The sequence below is a fragment of the Copadichromis virginalis genome, linkage group LG14, assembly GCF_057382275.1.
Source record: "Copadichromis virginalis isolate Kocher_CV1m ecotype Utaka linkage group LG14, C_Virginalis_male_GT1.1, whole genome shotgun sequence".
In the NCBI taxonomy this organism is placed as follows: domain Eukaryota; kingdom Metazoa; phylum Chordata; class Actinopteri; order Cichliformes; family Cichlidae; genus Copadichromis; species Copadichromis virginalis.
Genome location: NC_140631.1, coordinates 7,797,782 through 7,818,128, shown reverse-complemented (window position 1 = coordinate 7,818,128; position 20,347 = coordinate 7,797,782). Strand labels below are relative to the sequence as shown.

The following is a 20,347-nucleotide window of genomic DNA, read 5'->3' as shown; positions in this document are numbered from 1 at the left end:
GGCAAAAAGTTAGTCTAGAGCCCTGTAATGTAAATATAACCTGGTTTTATTTTGTATATAGGTTTTATTTACATTATAAAACATATATATATATATATATGTTTATACATAAATATATATGGTGGCCCCTAGAGACAAAGCATGTACAAACTCCAAAACACATGCAAACTAGGGATGGACCGATCCGATATTACGTATCGGTATCGGCCCGATACTGACCTAAATTACTGGATCGGATTTCGAAGAGAAATAAAAAATGTAATCCAATCCATTAATTATCACAAAGAGCATAAAGCACAAAGACATACTTTTCTTTCTCATTTAAAATGTCTAGCATTTAATAAATAATTATCTGAATCTTACACCCAAAGTTTTAATCTGATGTAAAATGTATAGAATTACTGTATATAGTAACTATTAAGTCTAACATATATAGTAAGCTATAGTACTTTTTCTTTTGGGAAGATACCATCTGTGCAGTCTGCAATTCTGTTGGTAAAGATGTTGAATCTATTTAATTATTGTAGAAAAAGAATTTATTTCTGTGTTTTTTGTTTTGTTTTTTTACACGTGCATTAAATTAAAGTAGATTACATCGATTAAGCATCAGGAGGCGGAGGGTGGGCGGGTTGTTCCCTATTTTTTTGCTGGGAGTTGACAATAGAGATTGACAGACCACGTGACTTTTGCGCATTGCTTTGTGGGTACCCGTGGCAACAAAATCAAAACGCTGCATCAAGCGCTAGTATTTCCAGCACCAGTAATCATTAATTCTGGCTTTTTTCAGTGTTTTATTTGTTCGTGAGTAAATCTGTTTGGCTGAGATTAAAGTTATTAGATTAGATTCGATTAGATAAAATAAAACTTTAATCCCCTGGGTGGGTTCCTCCTTGGTTTTCATACAGCTGACTAAACGTCAAACAGAAAACTGATTAAACAGAAGTGTGAGATGGTCGAGAATTTATGCCAGTTCCTGTTATATTTTAGATAGCACGAAGCAGACGGCCGAGTTTATTAAACTCCATCGAGACAGCGGTGACGCTAATCAGAAGGCTAGACCGTCCAATTTCCCCAGCCGTTTACTTCCGGCCTACCCGACCTTCTGAGGACCCGGCCCACGTAGACCGCGAAGGCCGGGTCCTGAAGAAAATATAATCTGATCAAACATTATTCAGCTTTAAATATTGTTCAGCTTTAAAGTTACTGTGCAACTGTGTAATAAAAATGTGCTCACGACTTTGGCCTTGAGAGCGATAAGAAGCGATCGCCTCATCCTGCAGGTGCAAGATATCTGCAAGCGAAGAGACTAGAACACCCAAGGCCGATTTCCTTTTATGGAGTTGTTTTTCTGCTAATGCAGCACTTTCCTCACAACCCCCTCCTGTAAGTTTTAGAGAATATATACCCATCCTCACAGCAAATATTAGGAATCTCCTGATGTGAGCTGTGTTGAGAGGTTGTCTCTGTCTCAATAAAAGTTCACTGATTCCCCATCTGCCGCAGGTGTCCGGTTGTCTTCATTCTCCGCCAGCCTGGTTAAGTCAATTCCTCCTTAACATCTAAAAGAACCTATTTAATGAAGGAAGACGGGTTCACTTTGTGTTTAATATTATTCTATTGCTGTTGTTGTTTTTTTTATATCCTTCAATTGGCGTCACGAACAGGATCCGCTCCAGGTCAACTGGAACGGATGGGAGGACATCGGCCGTGGTCTGAGTGAACGGAGTTTGGACAAAAGCTGTGTGCACACAAAAACAAGGTAAGCAGACCTTTTATTTCTGCTATATTGAACATTATAAAAATACTTAGTGTCCAAACTCCTAGTAATTCATAACCAAAATTGTCTGGCTTACTTAAGGCTTGTTGAGAATCAGACAAGTGAATAAGAGATAAGTGAATAAGAAATAAGTGAATAAGTGAATAAAGATAAGAGTGAACTGAGGTCTGACCACGGTTGCAGCCGACGGGTTGCTCTCCGGTGTCGGATATATACCTCAGTGCAGGTCTGGGACCTTGAAAGGGTTTATTAGTAACGCCTTTCTAAACAAATTAAAAGGTTAAAGGCCTTGAGAATATTTTTTAGTAATATTCTCTAAACTACAGAAGGGTTAGGAAGGCCCAGAGGACTTTATTAGAAAAGATCCTCTAAAACTTAAAAAGGAGAAGTACTGGTTGGAGTCCAAAGGAGGGGTCCCTTTGATCAATAGGAGAAAACGGATCTCTTCTTAAAACCCCGATGATTTTAGTGTTTTAAATGTTTTGATGTTCTGTTTGATATTGGACACACATAAATACACGCTGAATGCTTGCTGTGGAACACTGGGCAGGACAGTTTGGTTCTCCGTTGTTCACAGATTACACAATTAAAGGAACTAGGTTCCTCTTTTGGTTAAAATAATACACCACACATAGAATTTTTTTTTACACATTTATTACATACATAAGGAGGGTAATGAGTGACTGCAGGTAATGTATGAAGTGTGAATGAGACGTGTGAACAAGGTGACAACCAACTAGCACCCCTATCAGGAAGCTCTAGGCAAGGTTACCCGCCAGACTCCGGTTTGGTAGAAGCTTGGTAACACCTGAAGGGATATTTCAGTGCTGACTCACCTTTAAAGCAGCGCCCCAGCTGTTAGTGCCTAACAGAGGCAGAAACCCAGCTGGCCCAAATTCTCCTTTAAAATCAATAAAAGAACACTCCTCCATTGACAGTAAAATGGATGGAGAATTAGATCGAGAAACTAATGATGATGGTTGGGGTCCCGGTGTTATTCTTAGCACATTGGGAGAACAATTAACATGTGTTGAGACAGTCATCAACTCCACACACCAGCCTAAAGAAGCAAAAAAGCAGAAAGAGTCATTGAGGAAAACAGCTGAAAGGTTAATGAAAGAAAAGGGAAAGGACGAGGGGAGTAGTGGTAACTGGGGAATAATTTGGCAGAATAAGGCTATGCAGGCAAAAGAGAAAGAGGAAGAAGCCAACTCAGCAGCAGCAGGTGCAGGTGTGATGAGCAGGGTGAGACACAGAAAGGAAGCAGATAAGCACGCAGGCCGCAAAGCTAAATTTAATCACTGGGTGTGTTTATGGGAAACTGCAAAACCACACATGAAGAAAAATAGGTCTCAGCCACCTCCCTATTCTGCCTCAACTCCTCCCTCAGCAGGCATATATCCGGTACTTAATATCTCTGGTGGAATAATGACTATTGGAGAAGAACCGCCCGTAGCTCCAACTCCCATAGATACCAAGCATTTTTGCCCAGGAAGCTCCTCTCTGTCGGCGACATCCTCAGCTAGTAGTAGAGCCCCCTCTTCTATGTCCCATTGTTTTGGAACCGGATCTGAGGGCCTAACTGACCCCTTTGCGAGCGCACCATTTGCGGTTCGAATGAACAGACAGGAACCCACTGAACAACAATTAACTGATCAAGAAGCAGCATTACGCAGCTGCTTAAATGAACATAGGTCAGTGGTCCAGGTGAATAATCGTGTTGCGTCAGCCCCTCTTTCCCGGTCCAACCCCTTTGCCAGCACTCCTGTCGCTGTTAAGGGAGATCTGACCGCTACTGCAAAAACTGAGCCTGGCACTTCACCAAATGTCACAGTTACCATGTCTTTGGTGGGCCGTCAGGATCCGGAAACACAGATGAGTTTAGCCCACGTTTCTGCTGACACTGCTACCCCACCAGGCGGGGAAGAAACTGAGGATACTGATGATGAACTCAGTCACCTTAACAATACACCCCCCTCTACCCCTCTCAGTTTAGGATATCAGACTAGATCTAAGGGCCCTGTGCCTCAGCCTCCAGGCATATTTCCCCTGGTCCAGACTAAAGCGCAACGTAGACCAGTGTATCAACCTTATTCATTCGGAGATGTCCAGGCCCTAGTGGACAAACTCCCTGACATAACGGAGGGAGGGAATGCCTGGTTGGCTGGTTTGGATAAATACACAGCTGGACAGGACCTCGCACTGGGAGATTTTAGAGCTATTATAACTAGGTGCACATCCCGATCTCAGGCAGCGGACCTGGAACAAAATGCGGGTACTACCATGCATGAGAACGAGGTGCCACTAATGCAGGCCTTGAGGTTTATTGGACCGGCCCTGCGCAAACAATTCCCACCCAAAAATCAAGGCACCTTACAGAAATTTAAATGGGAGGGAAAGCAAAATCCCACCCATTATCTAAATCAGGCTGTTGAAGACTGGGTGAACCATACAGGTCATCACCCCAGTAGGACTTGTTCACAGAGCATGTGGTTTAGAAGGGCGGTGCTGAGGGGCATTCCGGAGTCAGTAGGCCAGAAAATGGAGGATAATCCTGATTTGCAGGACTGTGACTTTGCAATCTGGAAGAAACATTTGATTTTTAATCTTAACAAAGTGCAGATTAAGTCTGATGATAAAGCGGAGAGCGTCGAAGATTTACAGTTGCAACTGTTGAAGGTTCAGCTGCAGAAAGCTAAAAACGACCTGGGTGGAAAAGGTGACAAGCCTAAAAAGCAGCTTGTGGCCGCTGCGGCTCCCCCTCCTGGTCCAGTTGCCCCTGATTTGTATCCGAACCCATGGCCAACTGATCCACAGCCCCCCCAGTATGGTGCTTATCACTCCCCGGCCCCTTATGGGCAGAGAGGTTCCCCATTTGGAGGAAACAGAGGTGGTTTCAGGGGAAGGGGTCAGATGGGAGGTGGTAGGGGAGGCCAGATGTATGTTTGTTTCCGGTGTGGACAACCTGGACACTGGGCTAAAGCGTGCCCTTTGAACCCGGCTGCTGGAAGAGGCAGGGGAGCCCGTGGTGGGCCCTATCAGCATCCTGGCCACAGAGGTGGACCTCGTGGTGCTTTAGTTGAAGTGCCCCCGGCCCCACAGATGCCTGTGATGGGGTGGGAGTACTACGAGGGTGGTCCCCAGCTATAGGACACCCCACAGACTGCCCAGGACGGTGAAGGGACAACGGCGGACCCTATGCTGTCCATAACTGTAGATAGAAGAAGAAGCAGCTTTTTAGTGGACACTGGAGCTACGTACTCCACCATTAAGGATGTTGCTCGTGAAAGACTTACTGACAGAGTGATTACAGTGGTGGGCATATCTGGGGAACCTAAAACTCTGCCTTACACCGTGCCCCTCCCCACAACGGTTGGAGATCAGACCTTGTTACACAGCTATGTTTGTTCAAAACAGGCGCCTGTGAATTTACTGGGAAGAGACTTGTTGATTAAATTAGGAGCCACAATACTCTGCTCTTCACAAGGCCTAACTGTGACTCTCCCTACTGGGGTTGTACTTCCCTGCTCTGATGGGCCAGAGGGAGATGGTCAGTTTCTGCTGCAACCCTCCTCCTGTTTGGCGGACTCTGCTGACATCTACTGGGCATTATTGGAAGTTGAAACACCTGCTGAACCAGGAGTTTGGACTGCTTTTCAGCAATGGCGGCCGTGGCTCTCACTCCTACATCCTTATGTCCCTCCCCCTGACCCACCTCATGTTACACTGTTTTATGACAGGCATGACACCACCTGGTACCAGCACATGTTCCAAGAGCAGTGTGAGGGGCGGGCTTGGTCTCTGAACATGTCGTGCATTTTTGCGGCACCGGAGGGAGTGGCAGCAGCGGTTACTTTTACAACAGATCAATTACAGTGGTACATGATGTCTGATGAGGCAGCTCCCCATGTGTCACTGGCCTTACATCCTGGACACCAGGCTAAGGAGCTGGGTGGAATGGTTAAACGTTCCCTTGCGGCCACTGACTGGACACCTACAAAACTCCCACAGGTTTTGTTTTCTCCATCTACCAAGACATACCAAATTTTAAATGATTGCTTTAATTCCTCAACACTGCAACATGGAGTGGTCAGCGGGTCACATGGAAGAGAACACACAGACCACTGTGATGCTGCGCCTTTACTCGACTCTCTTCCAGATTGTTTGTGGTCCCTTGGACCCACAGATGTAGGTTTAGTTGATGTGGAGCCAGTCTCTTTTCAACTGTCATCTGCTACCCCTTTGTGGCAGCCTCAGTACCCACACAGACCGGAGGCTGAGGCTGGGATTGCAGAAACAATTTCTGGTTTGGTCACTGCCGGTGTCTTGGAGCCCTCCTGCTCTAAGTGGAACACGCCCATCCTACCCGTTGAGAAAAAAGGCACGGGGAAGTTCAGAATGGCACATGATTTGAGAAGGATTAATGCCTTACTTGGCACTCCTACTTTGCCTGTGCCTAATCCTTATGTTGCCTTGACCAACCTCCCACCATCTCATGCCTGGTTCACCTGCATTGACTTGGCTAATGCCTTTTTCTGCCTCCCACTTCGTGAGTCACTGCGTGACATTTTCTCATTTACATTTAGAGGCCGACAATGGCGTTACACTCGCTTACCACAGGGATTTGCCCTCTCCCCAGGACTGTTTAATCAGTGTTTGAAAGAACTTTTACAAACCAGCCCACTACCATCTGACTGTATGTTAATACAATATGTGGATGACCTTTTGCTGTCTGCCCCCACGGCTGACATCTGTTTGGAGGCCACCAGAGTGGTACTTCACCACCTGGCCAACACAGGTTTTAAAGTGAGCAAAAACAAACTACAGATTGCAAGAAAACAGGTTTCTTTTCTAGGCCGCATGGTCTCACAGTCCGGTATTTCCTTGTCCCCAGAACACAGGAACTCCATTTTGCACCATCCAAAACCTCTAACTGTAAAAGACATGTTGTCATTTTTGGGCCTGACTGGTTACAGCAGGACCTATGTCCCAGACTATGTTGGCCTTACTTCCCCTTTGCGCGCTTTGGTAAATGAACAAGGCATGAGAAACCTCTCTGCTCCCCTCTCATGGACTACAGAAACAGAACAGGCGTTTATAAAGTTAAAACAACAGCTTTCTGTCGCCTCTGACCTTGCTGTGCCAGATTATGCTTTGCCTTTTCATCTTGATGTTTCTGGAACTGGAACCCATATCAATGGTATCCTGTTCCAGAAAAAAGGGGGAGAGAGAAAAGTGTTGACATATGTAAGCGTAATGCTTGACAACACTGAAAAACGCCACCCACCGTGCACACAACACGTTTCTGGACTTGCAAAAATCATTCAGAAAACAGCACACATAGTGATGAACCACCCACTAAAAATTTTGACATCACACAGTGTGGTGGCCTACGTCTCCTCACAGGCCTTCACACTCACTTCACTCAGGCAGAGACGCCTCAGTACCATTTTGGAAGCACCACACATCACCTACTCACATGAAGGCATAAACATGGCTGATCACATGGGATCAGGGGAACCACATATGTGTGAAGAGGTTGTGCAGGTACAGGAGAAAATCAGGCCAGATTTGCAGGCAGAACCTCTAATGGATGCAGAAAAAGATTGGTTCACAGATGGATGTTGTTTCAGAACTGAAAGTGGAAAGGATGAATCAAACTCTAAAAACTAAATTGGGTAAAATCTGTGCACAGACCAAATTAGATTGGGTTAAGGCATTGCCTCTGGCATTAATGTCCATAAGATGCTCAGTAAATCAAACCTCTGGTTACACTCCATTTGAGTTGGAGCATGGCAGGCCTTTTCCTGGCCCCTCCTCTCGCCTGTTAATGTCGGATGAAGCTGATTCAGACCTCGATCCGAGGACATATTATAACATGCTCCGCAGTTTTGTTGCCCAGTATTCCTCACAGGTCGCTGAAAGAAACCAGCAAGAGCTGAAAGAGGCGGCTACACCTGGAATGGACTACGTCCTCCTGAAAGTCACAAAGAGAAAGTGGGCTGAGCCTCGCTGGACAGGCCCTTACCGCATAACAGAGCGGACCTCCCACGCTGTCAGGCTCGAAGGGAAAGGTGACACCTGGTTTCATTACACACAGTGCGCTGCTGCCACCGAACCAGGAAGAACCTTGAGAGAGGTGCAGAAGGACCTGTCAGAAGGAGCTGCAACAGCATCACCAACCACTTGAGGGAGCCAAAACTCAACCTACAAGCCGGCTGGTTACAAAAGGGGGTGTTCTTCATACTGAACTAAACATTTTTATTTTTCTATTTTTAACATCTTTTATGACTTTGCTTTTATATTGGCTTGAGTTTTTAAGATTTACATTTTACATTGCAATAGTTTTAACCGCTGAAAGCTCATTTAAAGTTGTGTCACTGATACTTTTTGTTGCTCTTTAACTCCTAGAACACGCCCTTGGCGAGGTGGGGGGAACTGGACCACCTTTCTGTGCCCCATCATCCTCTATTAGAAGACATCCAAGCTAAGTAAACATGTCTTGGCCCTTTCCCCCTGAAATGACAGGCAGGCAAAGATGTTGCGTCTTTGTTTGCTTCCTGGCCCTGGGTCTCATTCCCATTGGCATAATCCTGATCTGTGAAGGGCCCCCGACACTTCTGACACCTTCAAGTTCAAAAGCTTCGCCCCCTTCTGACAGTCCCAATCTGACAAATGTAGCCCCTAGGGTCTTGCCCACCACTTCCTCTCCAGTTTTGCCCACGCCCGATCCATTTAGAAAGAAACGACACACGGTTACCTCCTGCACCCCAAGTACGACTAGAATGATTACTCTCTGTGTCCCCAACAATAAAAGTTGGGTAGTCGAAATAGATTTCGCTAGCTTCCCAGTCACTCCCGTCACCAAAGACCAAGGGGGGGATCTTTTTAACCTTGCAGTACATCTCTCCTCCTCAGTGTGGTATATAACCCTGGGAGGTTGGCATCAGTGGAAGTGGTCCAGTTTAGTGTCAGAAACGGACCTCGATTGGTCCAAGCACTCTAGGGGTCAGGCTTTGCACTGGAGAAACCAAAATATGCTCAGAATAGCAAAAAAACCGGATCTTTCAGGCTTAATTTTTACCCTAAAGGATCTGGCCTTGACCTCCTCGCCAACGGATGATGAAAACTCTGATCGTGAGGGTGACGAACATTATCGTCTTTCTCTTGTTTAAATGCTTCTAGAATGGTTGTTTCTCTGTGGTGTTTTGTATTAGGCTTGTTATTAATTGTTTCCCTCACCCACTTCCTCTTGAAGGATATATCTGGTTGGACTGTGTCTGGTCGGGTTGTGAGGGTTAAGCGATGTTCTCAGGGTCTCCGGACTTAAGCCTGAGCGAATGTGTACTCCCACCACTGGATATAAATTGTTTTTTCCACACCCCTTCCTCACGTTTTACCATATTCACTTTTGAATGTCCTTAGCAGTTACCGTTCTGGGTTTATTTTACGGTTGATTTATTCTTTCACATTTTCACGTTTATATCTCTCATTATTATAGTATACTCTGTACTCTCCACATTTTTATCATTACTTATGCTTTTTGGTTGCTGAGTTACAGGAACTGTTAATTTTGTGTCACTACCCTGGTTGCACTGACTCGTTGTATCCTTGTGTGCAGGACAGCTGTTACTGCTTTCGTCGGGAACCGAGACTGCTTGCAGCCGACCCCTGGGCAGGGTGGTGCCTGGACTCTTTTCTCCTCATCTGCAATGACAGATAAAGACAAATGATAAGACCCGAGGAGTTTTTCGAGCCAGGCTTCGACACGTCTCTGTGTTCCTTTGAATGTTACTTATTTTTGTGTGTTGACCCATTTAAGATGGGTCAAAAGGGGGATTTGAAGAAAATATAATCTGATCAAACATTATTCAGCTTTAAATATTGTTCAGCTTTAAAGTTACTGTGCAACTGTGTAATAAAAATGTGCTCACGACTTTGGCCTTGAGAGCGATAAGAAGCGATCGCCTCATCCTGCAGGTGCAAGATATCTGCAAGCGAAGAGACTAGAACACCCAAGGCCGATTTCCTTTTATGGAGTTGTTTTTCTGCTAATGCAGCACTTTCCTCACAACCCCCTCCTGTAAGTTTTAGAGAATATATACCCATCCTCACAGCAAATATTAGGAATCTCCTGATGTGAGCTGTGTTGAGAGGTTGTCTCTGTCTCAATAAAAGTTCACTGATTCCCCATCTGCCGCAGGTGTCCGGTTGTCTTCATTCTCCGCCAGCCTGGTTAAGTCAATTCCTCCTTAACATCTAAAAGAACCTATTTAATGAAGGAAGACGGGTTCACTTTGTGTTTAATATTATTCTATTGCTGTTGTTGTTTTTTTTATATCCTTCAGTCCTCAGGAGGATGCAGCCCATGAATTTGGACACGACCTATTTGTCGTTTCAGGTTGTAGTATTACACAACATTTTCAGATCTAATAGAAATGTGTTTCGTAATTCATTCAATTTATTGTCTTTATTTATAACTGGCATTATTGTTTTATTCTATTATAGAATCTTGCAAGAAAGAGGTAAAATTGTAAAAATCCATCGTGCTTTATTAGCTGCTTCGGTAAAAAACAAATCAACAATGCAAAAAAAACAAAAACATTGCAAAACAACATACTGGAAAACAGTCATTCATCACTTGATTGCTTCAATACAACCCTTGGGTACATATATGCGGGACGTTTCGTGGCTGTTTTGATATCGCTCTCTCTCTTATCAAATCTCGCTGTGGTAGCAGCTTTAAACTCGGTATGACCCAGGTTGATAGAGGGTGCCCAGTCTGGATCTCATTCCAGCATTTTGTAGGCTGGTTTTCCTACAAAACACAACAAACACTGGCCCGCAAAGCCACAGTGAACAAAGCAGCATTGCGCAACGACTTCAATTCAAATCAATTTAAGACTTATTTGTAACCTACATCAACAATTATGTTATGATAAATTACATAATAACTACAACAGAAGACTTGCCTTTGTAGAAATGCTTGGAGCAGACTAACATGTGAGCTGGAGTGACATAATCTGACAAATTACGGATTTTTCAAACAAAAATTTACCAAATTCACCTGAAATGTTCACACTCATGAAAATCTTACTGGTGAAATCTTACTCACCAGTATAAGGTGTATTTGTTTGTTTAAATATTCTATTATACTTATTAGCTTACTAGGCTTTACCATAGCGCTCATCAAGAACATGGGTGACGCCAATGGAGAGCAGGTACTGCTCACGTTGTAATCCACGGGAGCTCATTTTTGGGTTCTTGTGTGGTGTTTCATCGAAGCTATAAAATTTTCAAAGTCGTTCGCAAAATTTAGCAAACAAGTTTTTACAAGAAACTACCTGGTACCAGACCCTCCTGGCCTTTTTGATGGCCACATGTGGCCCATGTACCTGAAACATAAGAAAGAGCTCCTGCTAGCACTCTCATGTGAATACCAAATTCGATTGTTGGCTTCTGCTTTTTTAATTAGTATTTTAATTATTGTATTATTCTTATATGTAATGTGTTTATACATTAATTTGTCACTTTATAAACAATAAGTATCAATAGCTGAAAGCCATAACAAAAGTAAATAAATAAATGAATAAAAATGATTATATAAACAAACAAAACGTGTATAATAAAGTTGTACAGAGTGAAATTTCCCTGAACTGTGTTACAAACGCTTGTGTACTGTGATTTATGCGCAACTTGTGAAGACTCTGACGACACTTTAAACAATTTTACAAACACGAATTTCAAACTTGAATAAACAGCAATCCGTTGTGCATTTACAATAACCTATAAAGGTAGTATTAAAACTAAATACTAACCTTAAGCCACGATGGGGCGATCGTGGCTAAAGAGTTGGGAGTTCGCCTTGTAATCGGAAGGTTGCCGGTTCGAGCCCCGGCTTGGACAGTCTTGCTTGTTGTGTCCTTGGGCAAGACACTTCACCCGTTGCCTGCTGGTCAGAGTCAGTGTCCGGCAGCCTCGCATCTGTCCGTGCGCCCCAGGGTGGCTGTGGCTACAATGTAGCTTGCCATCACCAGTGTGTGTGAATGGGTGGATGACTGGTTGTGTAAAGCGCTTTGGGGTCCTTAGGGACTAGTAAAGCGCTATCCACAGGTTTCTGTAAGAGCGTACGTAGGCTGCCATGACAGACCACTACTTCCGTTGCCCGGTTTTATACTTCCGGTTACTCAAAGCGAGACCCAGCGTTCAGTCGTTGCTAACAACAAAATCAGTTACTTTGTGCGGTAATAAGTGGCTTTACCTGTTCGAAGATGAGCTCGGGTTCAACGTGTGCTGTCGTCGGCTGCCACAATAATTCAAGAAAACTGAAAAACGCATTAGAAACATTTTGCCTTGAGCATCAACAACTTAGAAAGGCCTGTCCGTGCCCACCGCCCTACGCACTGCACTCTATGCCGCGGAAGGAGGATCGGAAACTGGCGTGGCTGGCAGCTTTAAGACTCAAACACCCTCCAAAGAGAGTTTATGTTTGCTCCTTTCATTTTATCGATAAAAAGCCCACAGAGCTACACCCCGACCCGGAGCTTTATCTGGGCTATGACCGACCCCCACCGAAGAAAAGAAGAAGGCTCACTCGGACCACTTTGAGTGTGACAGCTTCCAGTAATACGAACAAAAACACAGAATCTGTACCCGGTAAGTGAAAGTGTAAATGTGGTTTGCCACCGTTTCGCATTTTAAACACGCAATTCTTTACTTTTACTAAATAATAGCCTATGGTGAATGGCGTTAGTATCAGCACTAGCTGGTTATTAGCAGCAAAGTCTAAATTTTAACGAAAGTTTATAATAATAATAATAATGCCAAAAGATTAGCTCCAAGGGCTGTAAAAGTCTTAGGTTTGTGTTTATAAAGAACATGTTTTTTCAAGTCGAGAAAACTCAAGTAAAAAAGTTAAAGGCAACCTTTGCAAAAATACCAACAGTTGTGACTTTTTTTAGAATGTAAAATAAAATCTAATCACATTAATTGAATAAAATTGTGACAAATTTTTAGGGGACTTAGGAACATTTTATGTTGACATTTATGATTTTGCATTTGTGTGAAAAAATGTAGAATGAGAAATTTCACTCAAATATAATAAGCTAAGTGACACTTTACAGTTTCTCTTATGCTAACAGTTTGACTGTACATCATATTTTTGTCTTATTCAGACTCCACAGTGTTACGTTCAGTGGAATTAGACCAGGCCAGCATCTCCACACAACCCCCTGAGCCACATCTGCACTCAGTCCACACACAGTGGGAGGATCCTTCGCAACAAGACCATCAATACTGCAACAGGTCTCGCAGAAAAGATGTGCAGGATAAGATGACTCAGTGTGATGAAGTTGCATATTTCATTCTCAAAAATGATGCAGACGCTTTGCTGTACACTGGGATAGCCTTAGAAACATTTAACACACTTGTGTCGACACTGGAAGGATATGACAACAATGAATTTACCATGCCTGTCCGAGATCAAGTCCTCATGACACTTATGAAATTAAAGAGTAACCGTGTAATAGGTGACCTAAGCCGCCAGTTTCATATATCACAAAGCATGGCCAGCAAGATCATCTCACACTGGTTAGACAAGCTGGAGGAAGTTCTCCGACCATTAATTCCATGGCTGCCAAAAGAAACTATTCAAGCAACTATGCCTGAAGCCTTCAAGAAGAACTTTCCAAATACTACATGCATTATAGACTGCAGTGAGACCCTTTTACAGAAACCCAGAAATCTGGGCTCAAGAGGGGAATCATACAGCCATTATTATTCACACAACACAGTCAAATATTTGGTTGCTGTTGCACCATGTGGACTAATCATGTTTGTGTCTGCGGCATATGGCGGCCGATGTAGTGACAAATTTATCACAATGGACTCTGGAATATTAACATACCTAAAACCTGGTGATGAAGTCATGGCAGATAGAGGTTTTACAATTAAAGACTTACTCTTTGAGAGAAAAGTTAGATTAGTAATACCCACTTTCACAAAAAAACGTAGACAGCTAACTGAGGAACAGGTAACATACACACGTCGGATTGCAAATGTAAGAATCCATGTTGAAAGAGCAATCAGACGCTTGAAAGTCTACAAAATACTTTCACAAATTGTTCCTATAAGCATGGCTCCTAAAGTAGACAAGATACTGAGAATATGTGCTGCTCTAGTGAACTTAACAGAGGATCTCATTCGTGATACACAATAATTGTGTATGTTATGAACAATTGTGGACTCGGGGATATTAAGATGGTTACTCAGGACATAAAGTTGCATAGTGTAATGTAATTATTTTAAAATTTGATGTACATATATGTAGAGAGTAAATAATTCCAGGTCTCACTTTTTTATCTTGTGTTCTAGATGAAAGGTTATGTGATACAGTGTGTGTGTGCGTATGTATGTATGTATGTATGTGTATATATAAAACAATTGCAATCAATCAATTGAACAATTATTACTTTTTTATTCAACCACAATGTGATAAATTTCTTAAATGAAAAAAAAATGTTTTTCTCAAATCTACAATAATTAGTTGTGCATTCTTGACATTTTTTTGTGTTGGAAGATTACAGAAATACAGAACTATTCACAACATTTAATGTTGTCAGTTTGTCATTCATTTCCCACCATATGTTACAACTACGTACATTTTAGTTGTATTGAAATATTTAACAGATTTCATATTGAATGTCTCCTTTCATTCACAAGACAGAGACCAAACTCTGCAGACATGTTGGTGTCTGACTGTCCCATTTATAGTTGTAACATGTATTAAAGCTTGCCCATTATCTTCAAGTATCTCTCATTTAACTGAAACCGTCCTGCTGCATACTCCTCTACAAGTCGAGGTAAGAAATATGAGAAGTAAAACCCTCTCAAGCGTTTTACTTGTTCCTTTACAAATGCTTCATCATACTGCACTGTAAATGAAACATGCTCAGTAGGTGTCCAGATCACAAGTGTGGCAGTCTTGAGCCCTGTGCAAAACATTGTAAGTTGCACTTGCATGTAATAGCCTCTGCTGCCAGTTTTCTGCAGCTGCAGTTCTCCATCTACCAGTTTGATATCGCTGCATTTCTGGGTAAGCTGCTCCGTGAGTGAAGGATAAGTCTGCACAGGACATTTTATTTCTAGAAGCACATCTGAGTCAATGACCCCGTCAGGACTCGCAGAGAGCCATGGCTCCTGGATGCTGATAACACTACCCATGTGAAGGATGTTCATACCCTGTTCTTTCAGCTGATGACAAGCTTTAACTTCATTTTCTTTACCATAGTTTGTTTCATAATTCCCACGAAAGGAAGGGTACATGTGCTCAGATAAAAATTTGTCATTTTTTGTGGTGGCACGTACTGGAACTTTTTTAGCGGAGCTTGCTGTAAGTCTGATTTTCCTGCAGTTGTGCCACAAATCAGATGCACTTTGCTCTTTTGTTTCTTCTTGTAATTGTTCTGCTTGCTCTTCAGAAACTTGAATGTATGCCTGGTAGAATGCCCTGCATGGATTACAGCTTAGTTTGTAACTGTGTGCTTGGTGTGGCTGAAAAAATTGCTCATCAACTTTACTGTTGCGGTGAGGACCTGCAGATGGCGAGGCATTGTAACACTTTCCAATTAATGTGTTCTTGAGGAGGAAAAGTGGCTTCACTGGTGCTTTGCTAACACTGTCAATAAAGTCTTGATGTGTAAGGTGATATGGTGTGTTAGGGAGAGATTGTGTCACTGCAGTCCGGGAGTTCACATCGTACTGCTGCTCTGCCCTGTGATGTCTGAAGTTTATCTGGCTTAGACGTTTAGGTTCAAGGTTCTTTGCTGTCCCTGCATTCCACCTGCGCTGCTCGTCTGTACACGCAAGCCCTGTCTTTCCACTGATCGCAGCATTCTGCACCTGTAACAAACATTAATAGTTTTTTCTCACTGTCAATACTCAAGATTTAACATAACGAGGAAGTTTACACTAACAAAAGCAGTACACGGTTGGTGTCCTGCATGTTATAGATATGACCCTGGGTCAATACACCTGAATCATATCCAAAACAGATATAAACACTGGCAAAGTCACCCATATTATCCATTTCATATTAATAGTCAGTTACTTTTTGATGCAGAAATATACATCCACAGTCTAATTTTTTTCAAAGTAGTGTGTGTGTACAAATATACATATATATAAACAAACATGTATTATACTACTCTGTGTCACTTCTTATAACTATAGTTTTTCTTGTCTTGTAAATTTGACCTTAATGTTCAGTCTTTTATTTTTTTTATATTTTATCTTCATGTGATTGTACAGCATACAGCCCACACAAAGTTAACGAGTGGCTTTCACATGTAAACAGTGCTCCACGTAATACTTGGCTAGATGGCAGTAGCGTGACTCCTTAATCACAGCCTTTGACCAGTCCAGTGTTTCTGTTTCAGTGATTTAAACATTGTGATATCCAGATAAGTGATATACCTTCCACAGAATAGCAGCCGCATGGCTACATGATCTCCCTAATCCGGCGATACAGGAACAGCCGACTGTCTCCACTACTCCGCTTTCTCTTAGCATTACCCATGCTAAGTGTTTCGCTTGATTAATACTCTGGCTCGGCTCTACAGCTGCTTTAAGAAAAATAAAGTCGCCTTGTTTGTTGAGCAGTACTTTATCAATTTTGTTGCTGTGCAGGTAATTATACGCCTCGGTGCTCTTGTAATTACGTAATTCCTCGCCATCAACGCCTTCGGAAAATACAAGGTAATTAATAATGTCGATGTAGCTAACATCGGGCCATAGTTTCATGTCATCTACCCACTCCGTGAGAAGTGACGGGTGAGGCACTGCAACTGAACTGTCCTCGCTGCTTTTTAAAACATCTCTACTGTGTATCCACCTTCGATGTGTCGCCATTTACTCCAGGTAAAACAAACTGCAGTGAGAGAAATCTTTATCAACAGTGAAGGTGTAACCCCGCAACTGTCAACAACAGCGCAAGCGGAAGTAAAAAACCGGCTTCCGCTATGAATCGGGGTAATGGCGCGAAATCAGAAATACTGTGGATACAAATACAGGCCATTTAAATGAGCTGCTGCATTTATAACATTTTTATGGAAAATTTCTCTCCGTAAATGTTGTTAAGTCAAGTAAAACTGGCAAATCAAAGTAACGCCTCTTTTATACATTATAGCCTCATAAAATCAGACAGACAAAAACACCAAGATGTACCAGAATAACGGGAAGAGTATAAAGAAGGATAGAAACAGCTCATAATCCAAAGCCTATTCCATATTATCTGTCAAACATGATGGAAGCAATGGTATAGTGTGGGACTGCCTGCACGTCACTGGTTTCTCTCAGATGATGTGACTGCTGATAGAAGCAGTAGGGTGAACTCAGAAGTGTGCAGTGCAGTACTATAGTCTCTGCTCAGATTCAGAGATTTGGCTGGCGTAGGTTGATTGGACTGCATTTAACAGTACAACTCCATAAGGACCCAAAATGCACTGCAAAAACAACTCAAAATATCCCAAGGCAAAGAAATGGGATATTGTTGTCAAACCAATCACATGATTGAAAAATAACACTCAAAAAAATAACTAAAGCTGATTTACTAAACCAGGATATGTCAACAATTTCCACACAGTAGGGCTGGGCGATATGGCCTAAAATCCATATCACGGTATAATTTGAAGAATGTGTGGTAACGATATATATCGCGATATATTCTTTTCTTCTGTATAACGTATTTTACACACTATAAGGTACACTTAAAATCCTTTAATTTTCATAAAGGTCGACAGTGTGCCTGATGTATGAATTCTGGCTGTGCTTACTGACCTCGAACCGATTTTATGTGGTACACGGCGCATAAAATCTGTCAAAAATGTTTTAGTACGACCTTGGTAAGCTATGAAGGCGCAACGCTTGATGGATTGCCGGAAGCATTACGGCTGCCATAGTCAGGAGCCTCACAGAGTAATCTGGGTCCAAAACTCTGTTTGACTTTTGGACCTGAAGCAGACAAACACTGCAGCATCACTGAGAGTTAAAAACTGTCTAAATTCTTTCATTATTAATAAAATAACCCCTTAAAACCCAACACACTTGGGTTTTAAGGGGTATTTATTATTTTCTTCATTATTTTATTTACGGGTTGTACGGAAGCCCCAAATGCAATTTCATTGTTCTCTGACAATGACAATAAATAAATAAATACTAAAAATGATCAGCGTTGCTGCTTCACCAGGTGTAATAATTAAGTTTAACATCCAGGCAGAACTAGCTGGTATGTTAGCATAACATTAGCACAGTGAAGCTGAAGGATGAACGCCAACTTTTTTCCACTCAACAAAAGTTAACGTGAGTGTTTCTGGTGGTCAGGGACAAATGCAATGGCAGGATGCTATAAACAGACCAGACTTCAGTCAGGGTCAGGAGAACAACTGAGATAATCCATCCACAATACGAAGTTAGTCATTAATATACTGCAACAACATGGGAATAGAGCAGCTGCGAGAGAATTCAGAATTAATGAATCAATGGTACAGAAGTGGAGGAAGCGCAGTTTTTAGCTTTCCCCATATTCCAAAAGTGCTTCATCTCTTTGCTATTACTGTCGCCTGGCATAATTTGCAGATGATGTTGTTTGCATCCGCTGCGATGCTTTCAACCAGAACAAGCGCCGCTTGATGACACCATCAACGTGCACTATTGCGGTAGAGCGGTATAGTCAAAATCTCTACCGTTGCCCAAATTTATATAGCTTCTACCATATACCGTTTATACCGCCCACCCCTACCACACAGTGTAGTTAAGTTACAGCACTTTAGTTATGTGGAACAAACATTTATCACCAACGGAACACAGATATCCAACCCTCTCAGTATCAATAAACATAACTCATTCCTTTTTCTTTATTGGGCGTAATGTTTAACAGTTTTCGCTAAAGAGCAAATAAGAAGGAAAAGTGGTCCTATTTCATTCTTACATTAATAAGATTATAACTAGTGATTTTCTATGCTCTCAAATCCTATTTACAAAGCAAACCAACAGCAAATGGACTCTGTAGCAGTAGCCTGTACAAGTGTTCTGCAGTTCCATTTCAAGGTTACACTAAACCAGCGGTTCCCAATCTTTTTTTGCTAGGCCGCCCTTCATTTTACAAGAAAAATATCCCCAACTACCCCCACCCACCCCCCCCCCCCTCACCCGCTGCACGCGCATGCACGCGCATGCACAGACACATCCTCCAACCACACACACCCATATTTTGCTCCATTGAGGTTTATTTCACACCTCAAACATTTAGTAAACAATTAAGCAAATACAAGTAATCTGCAATAAATTACAGGTAGTAAGAAACTAACTACCTAACTCAACTAACTCTTTTAAGCTACGTCCGCACCTACATGGGTATTTTTGAAAACGCAGCTGTCTTGTCCACACATAAACGGTGTTTTGAATCACGGAAAACTGAGATTTTTTAAAAATTCATTTTTTGCGTTATGTGTGGACGAGGAATACAGAGTTCGTCACGCAACAAAGGTATGTGCCTTTTTTCACGTCATGCTGTGCGCCATGTTATTGTTTACATGAGATGAATTGCAGAATGGCAGATAGATAGATAGATAGATAATCACTGAAAAGTCCAAAATAACTGAAATTTTTGATAGTTTCTGCAGCTGAAAGTAGCAGTTTAAACAGTTTAAATCTTAATTTAGGGAGATTCTTCAAAATCGACTTTCTATGCCAGAAGTTGTAGCACAGTTGCATTCACACAATAATAATAGAATTAACCGCCTAAGACCCAAACTCTTTCATGCATGCAATTTCTCTTTGCTATTTGGGCTGATTGGGACCTGATGAATGTAAAAACAAAGAATTACCCGGGTTTTCTTTTTTTTTTACTGATTTTTGTTTTGAGAAAAATAAGCTCCACATATGAGGACATTCGTTTTAAATTTTGATAGAACAGTGGCTGTATAATGTCCTCGTCAGTGGATGTCAGGCCCTTGTAGATCAAAATGTAATATTTTGGTCTAGACAACCCAAAATGTGATGTCCACATATGTGGACACCACGTCCTTGGAGGTTAATTGACTACACAAATATATTTTTTGTCACGAAGCTCCTCTTTTCCTTCTGAAGGAAAGAAGGAAAATGTTTGTGCTAAATGGGCTGACTGACAAAAAGGTTACATATAGACACCATACATAACTAATATACTGGCATTGCTACAAGTTTACTACTGTGTTGTAAGTTTACTACATCCTTACATTTACTTTGCAATAGCTAATAATAAGCTAGACTGTTGCATTTTGTGTTTTCCCTACCCGCAGGCTTGCTGGCTCTAAGCAGAACAACAACCAGCAGCTGTTAGGTTTATATTTTTGGATTGTCATTTATGCTTAGAAATGTATACTCATATATGCTTAGAGTTATATAATCGATTGCATATTGATAGAATGTCTGATCCCTAGCAGTCTGCAAAGACTCTGTGTGCCTTCCAGAGGGTTCTGGCATGCACACACATCCTATGGTCATGAGAGAGGTCGTACTTTCTCTTACTGATTT

At 42.1% G+C, this 20,347-nt stretch overlaps 4 protein-coding genes and 1 long non-coding RNA gene across 5 annotated transcripts; 4 read left to right on the top strand and 1 right to left on the bottom strand.

Annotated features, from left to right (window-relative positions):
- Positions 1–1,147: 1,147 nt before the first annotated feature.
- Positions 1,148–10,074, top strand: LOC146693346 (uncharacterized). The gene is made up of 3 exons (XR_014923965.1): positions 1,148–1,535; positions 1,665–1,759; positions 7,680–10,074. It is a non-coding gene; the product is annotated as an uncharacterized LOC146693346 (long non-coding RNA).
- Positions 2,012–4,927, top strand: LOC146693348 (uncharacterized). Its single transcript, XM_085479159.1, has one exon. It carries the CDS (start codon positions 2,720–2,722, stop codon positions 4,925–4,927), a length of 2,208 nt encoding a protein of 735 aa, XP_085335285.1. The 5' UTR covers positions 2,012–2,719.
- Positions 4,976–7,466, top strand: LOC146693347 (uncharacterized). Its single transcript, XM_085479158.1, has one exon. The coding sequence runs from the start codon at positions 4,976–4,978 to the stop codon at positions 7,448–7,450; it is 2,475 nt and encodes an 824-aa protein (XP_085335284.1). The 3' UTR covers positions 7,451–7,466.
- A 1,885-nt stretch (positions 10,075–11,959) lies between the features above and the next one.
- On the top strand, positions 11,960–14,645 carry LOC146693345 (uncharacterized). Its single transcript, XM_085479157.1, has 2 exons — positions 11,960–12,433; positions 12,952–14,645. Exons 1-2 carry the CDS (start codon positions 12,049–12,051, stop codon positions 13,992–13,994), a joined length of 1,428 nt encoding a protein of 475 aa, XP_085335283.1. The 5' UTR covers positions 11,960–12,048; the 3' UTR covers positions 13,995–14,645.
- On the bottom strand, positions 14,561–17,229 carry LOC146693344 (uncharacterized). Its single transcript, XM_085430145.1, has 2 exons — positions 16,250–17,229; positions 14,561–15,676 (listed from the first exon to the last, which is right to left on the bottom strand). Exons 1-2 carry the CDS (start codon positions 16,682–16,684, stop codon positions 14,561–14,563), a joined length of 1,551 nt encoding a protein of 516 aa, XP_085286271.1. The 5' UTR covers positions 16,685–17,229.
- Between the last annotated feature and the right edge of the window lie 3,118 nt (positions 17,230–20,347).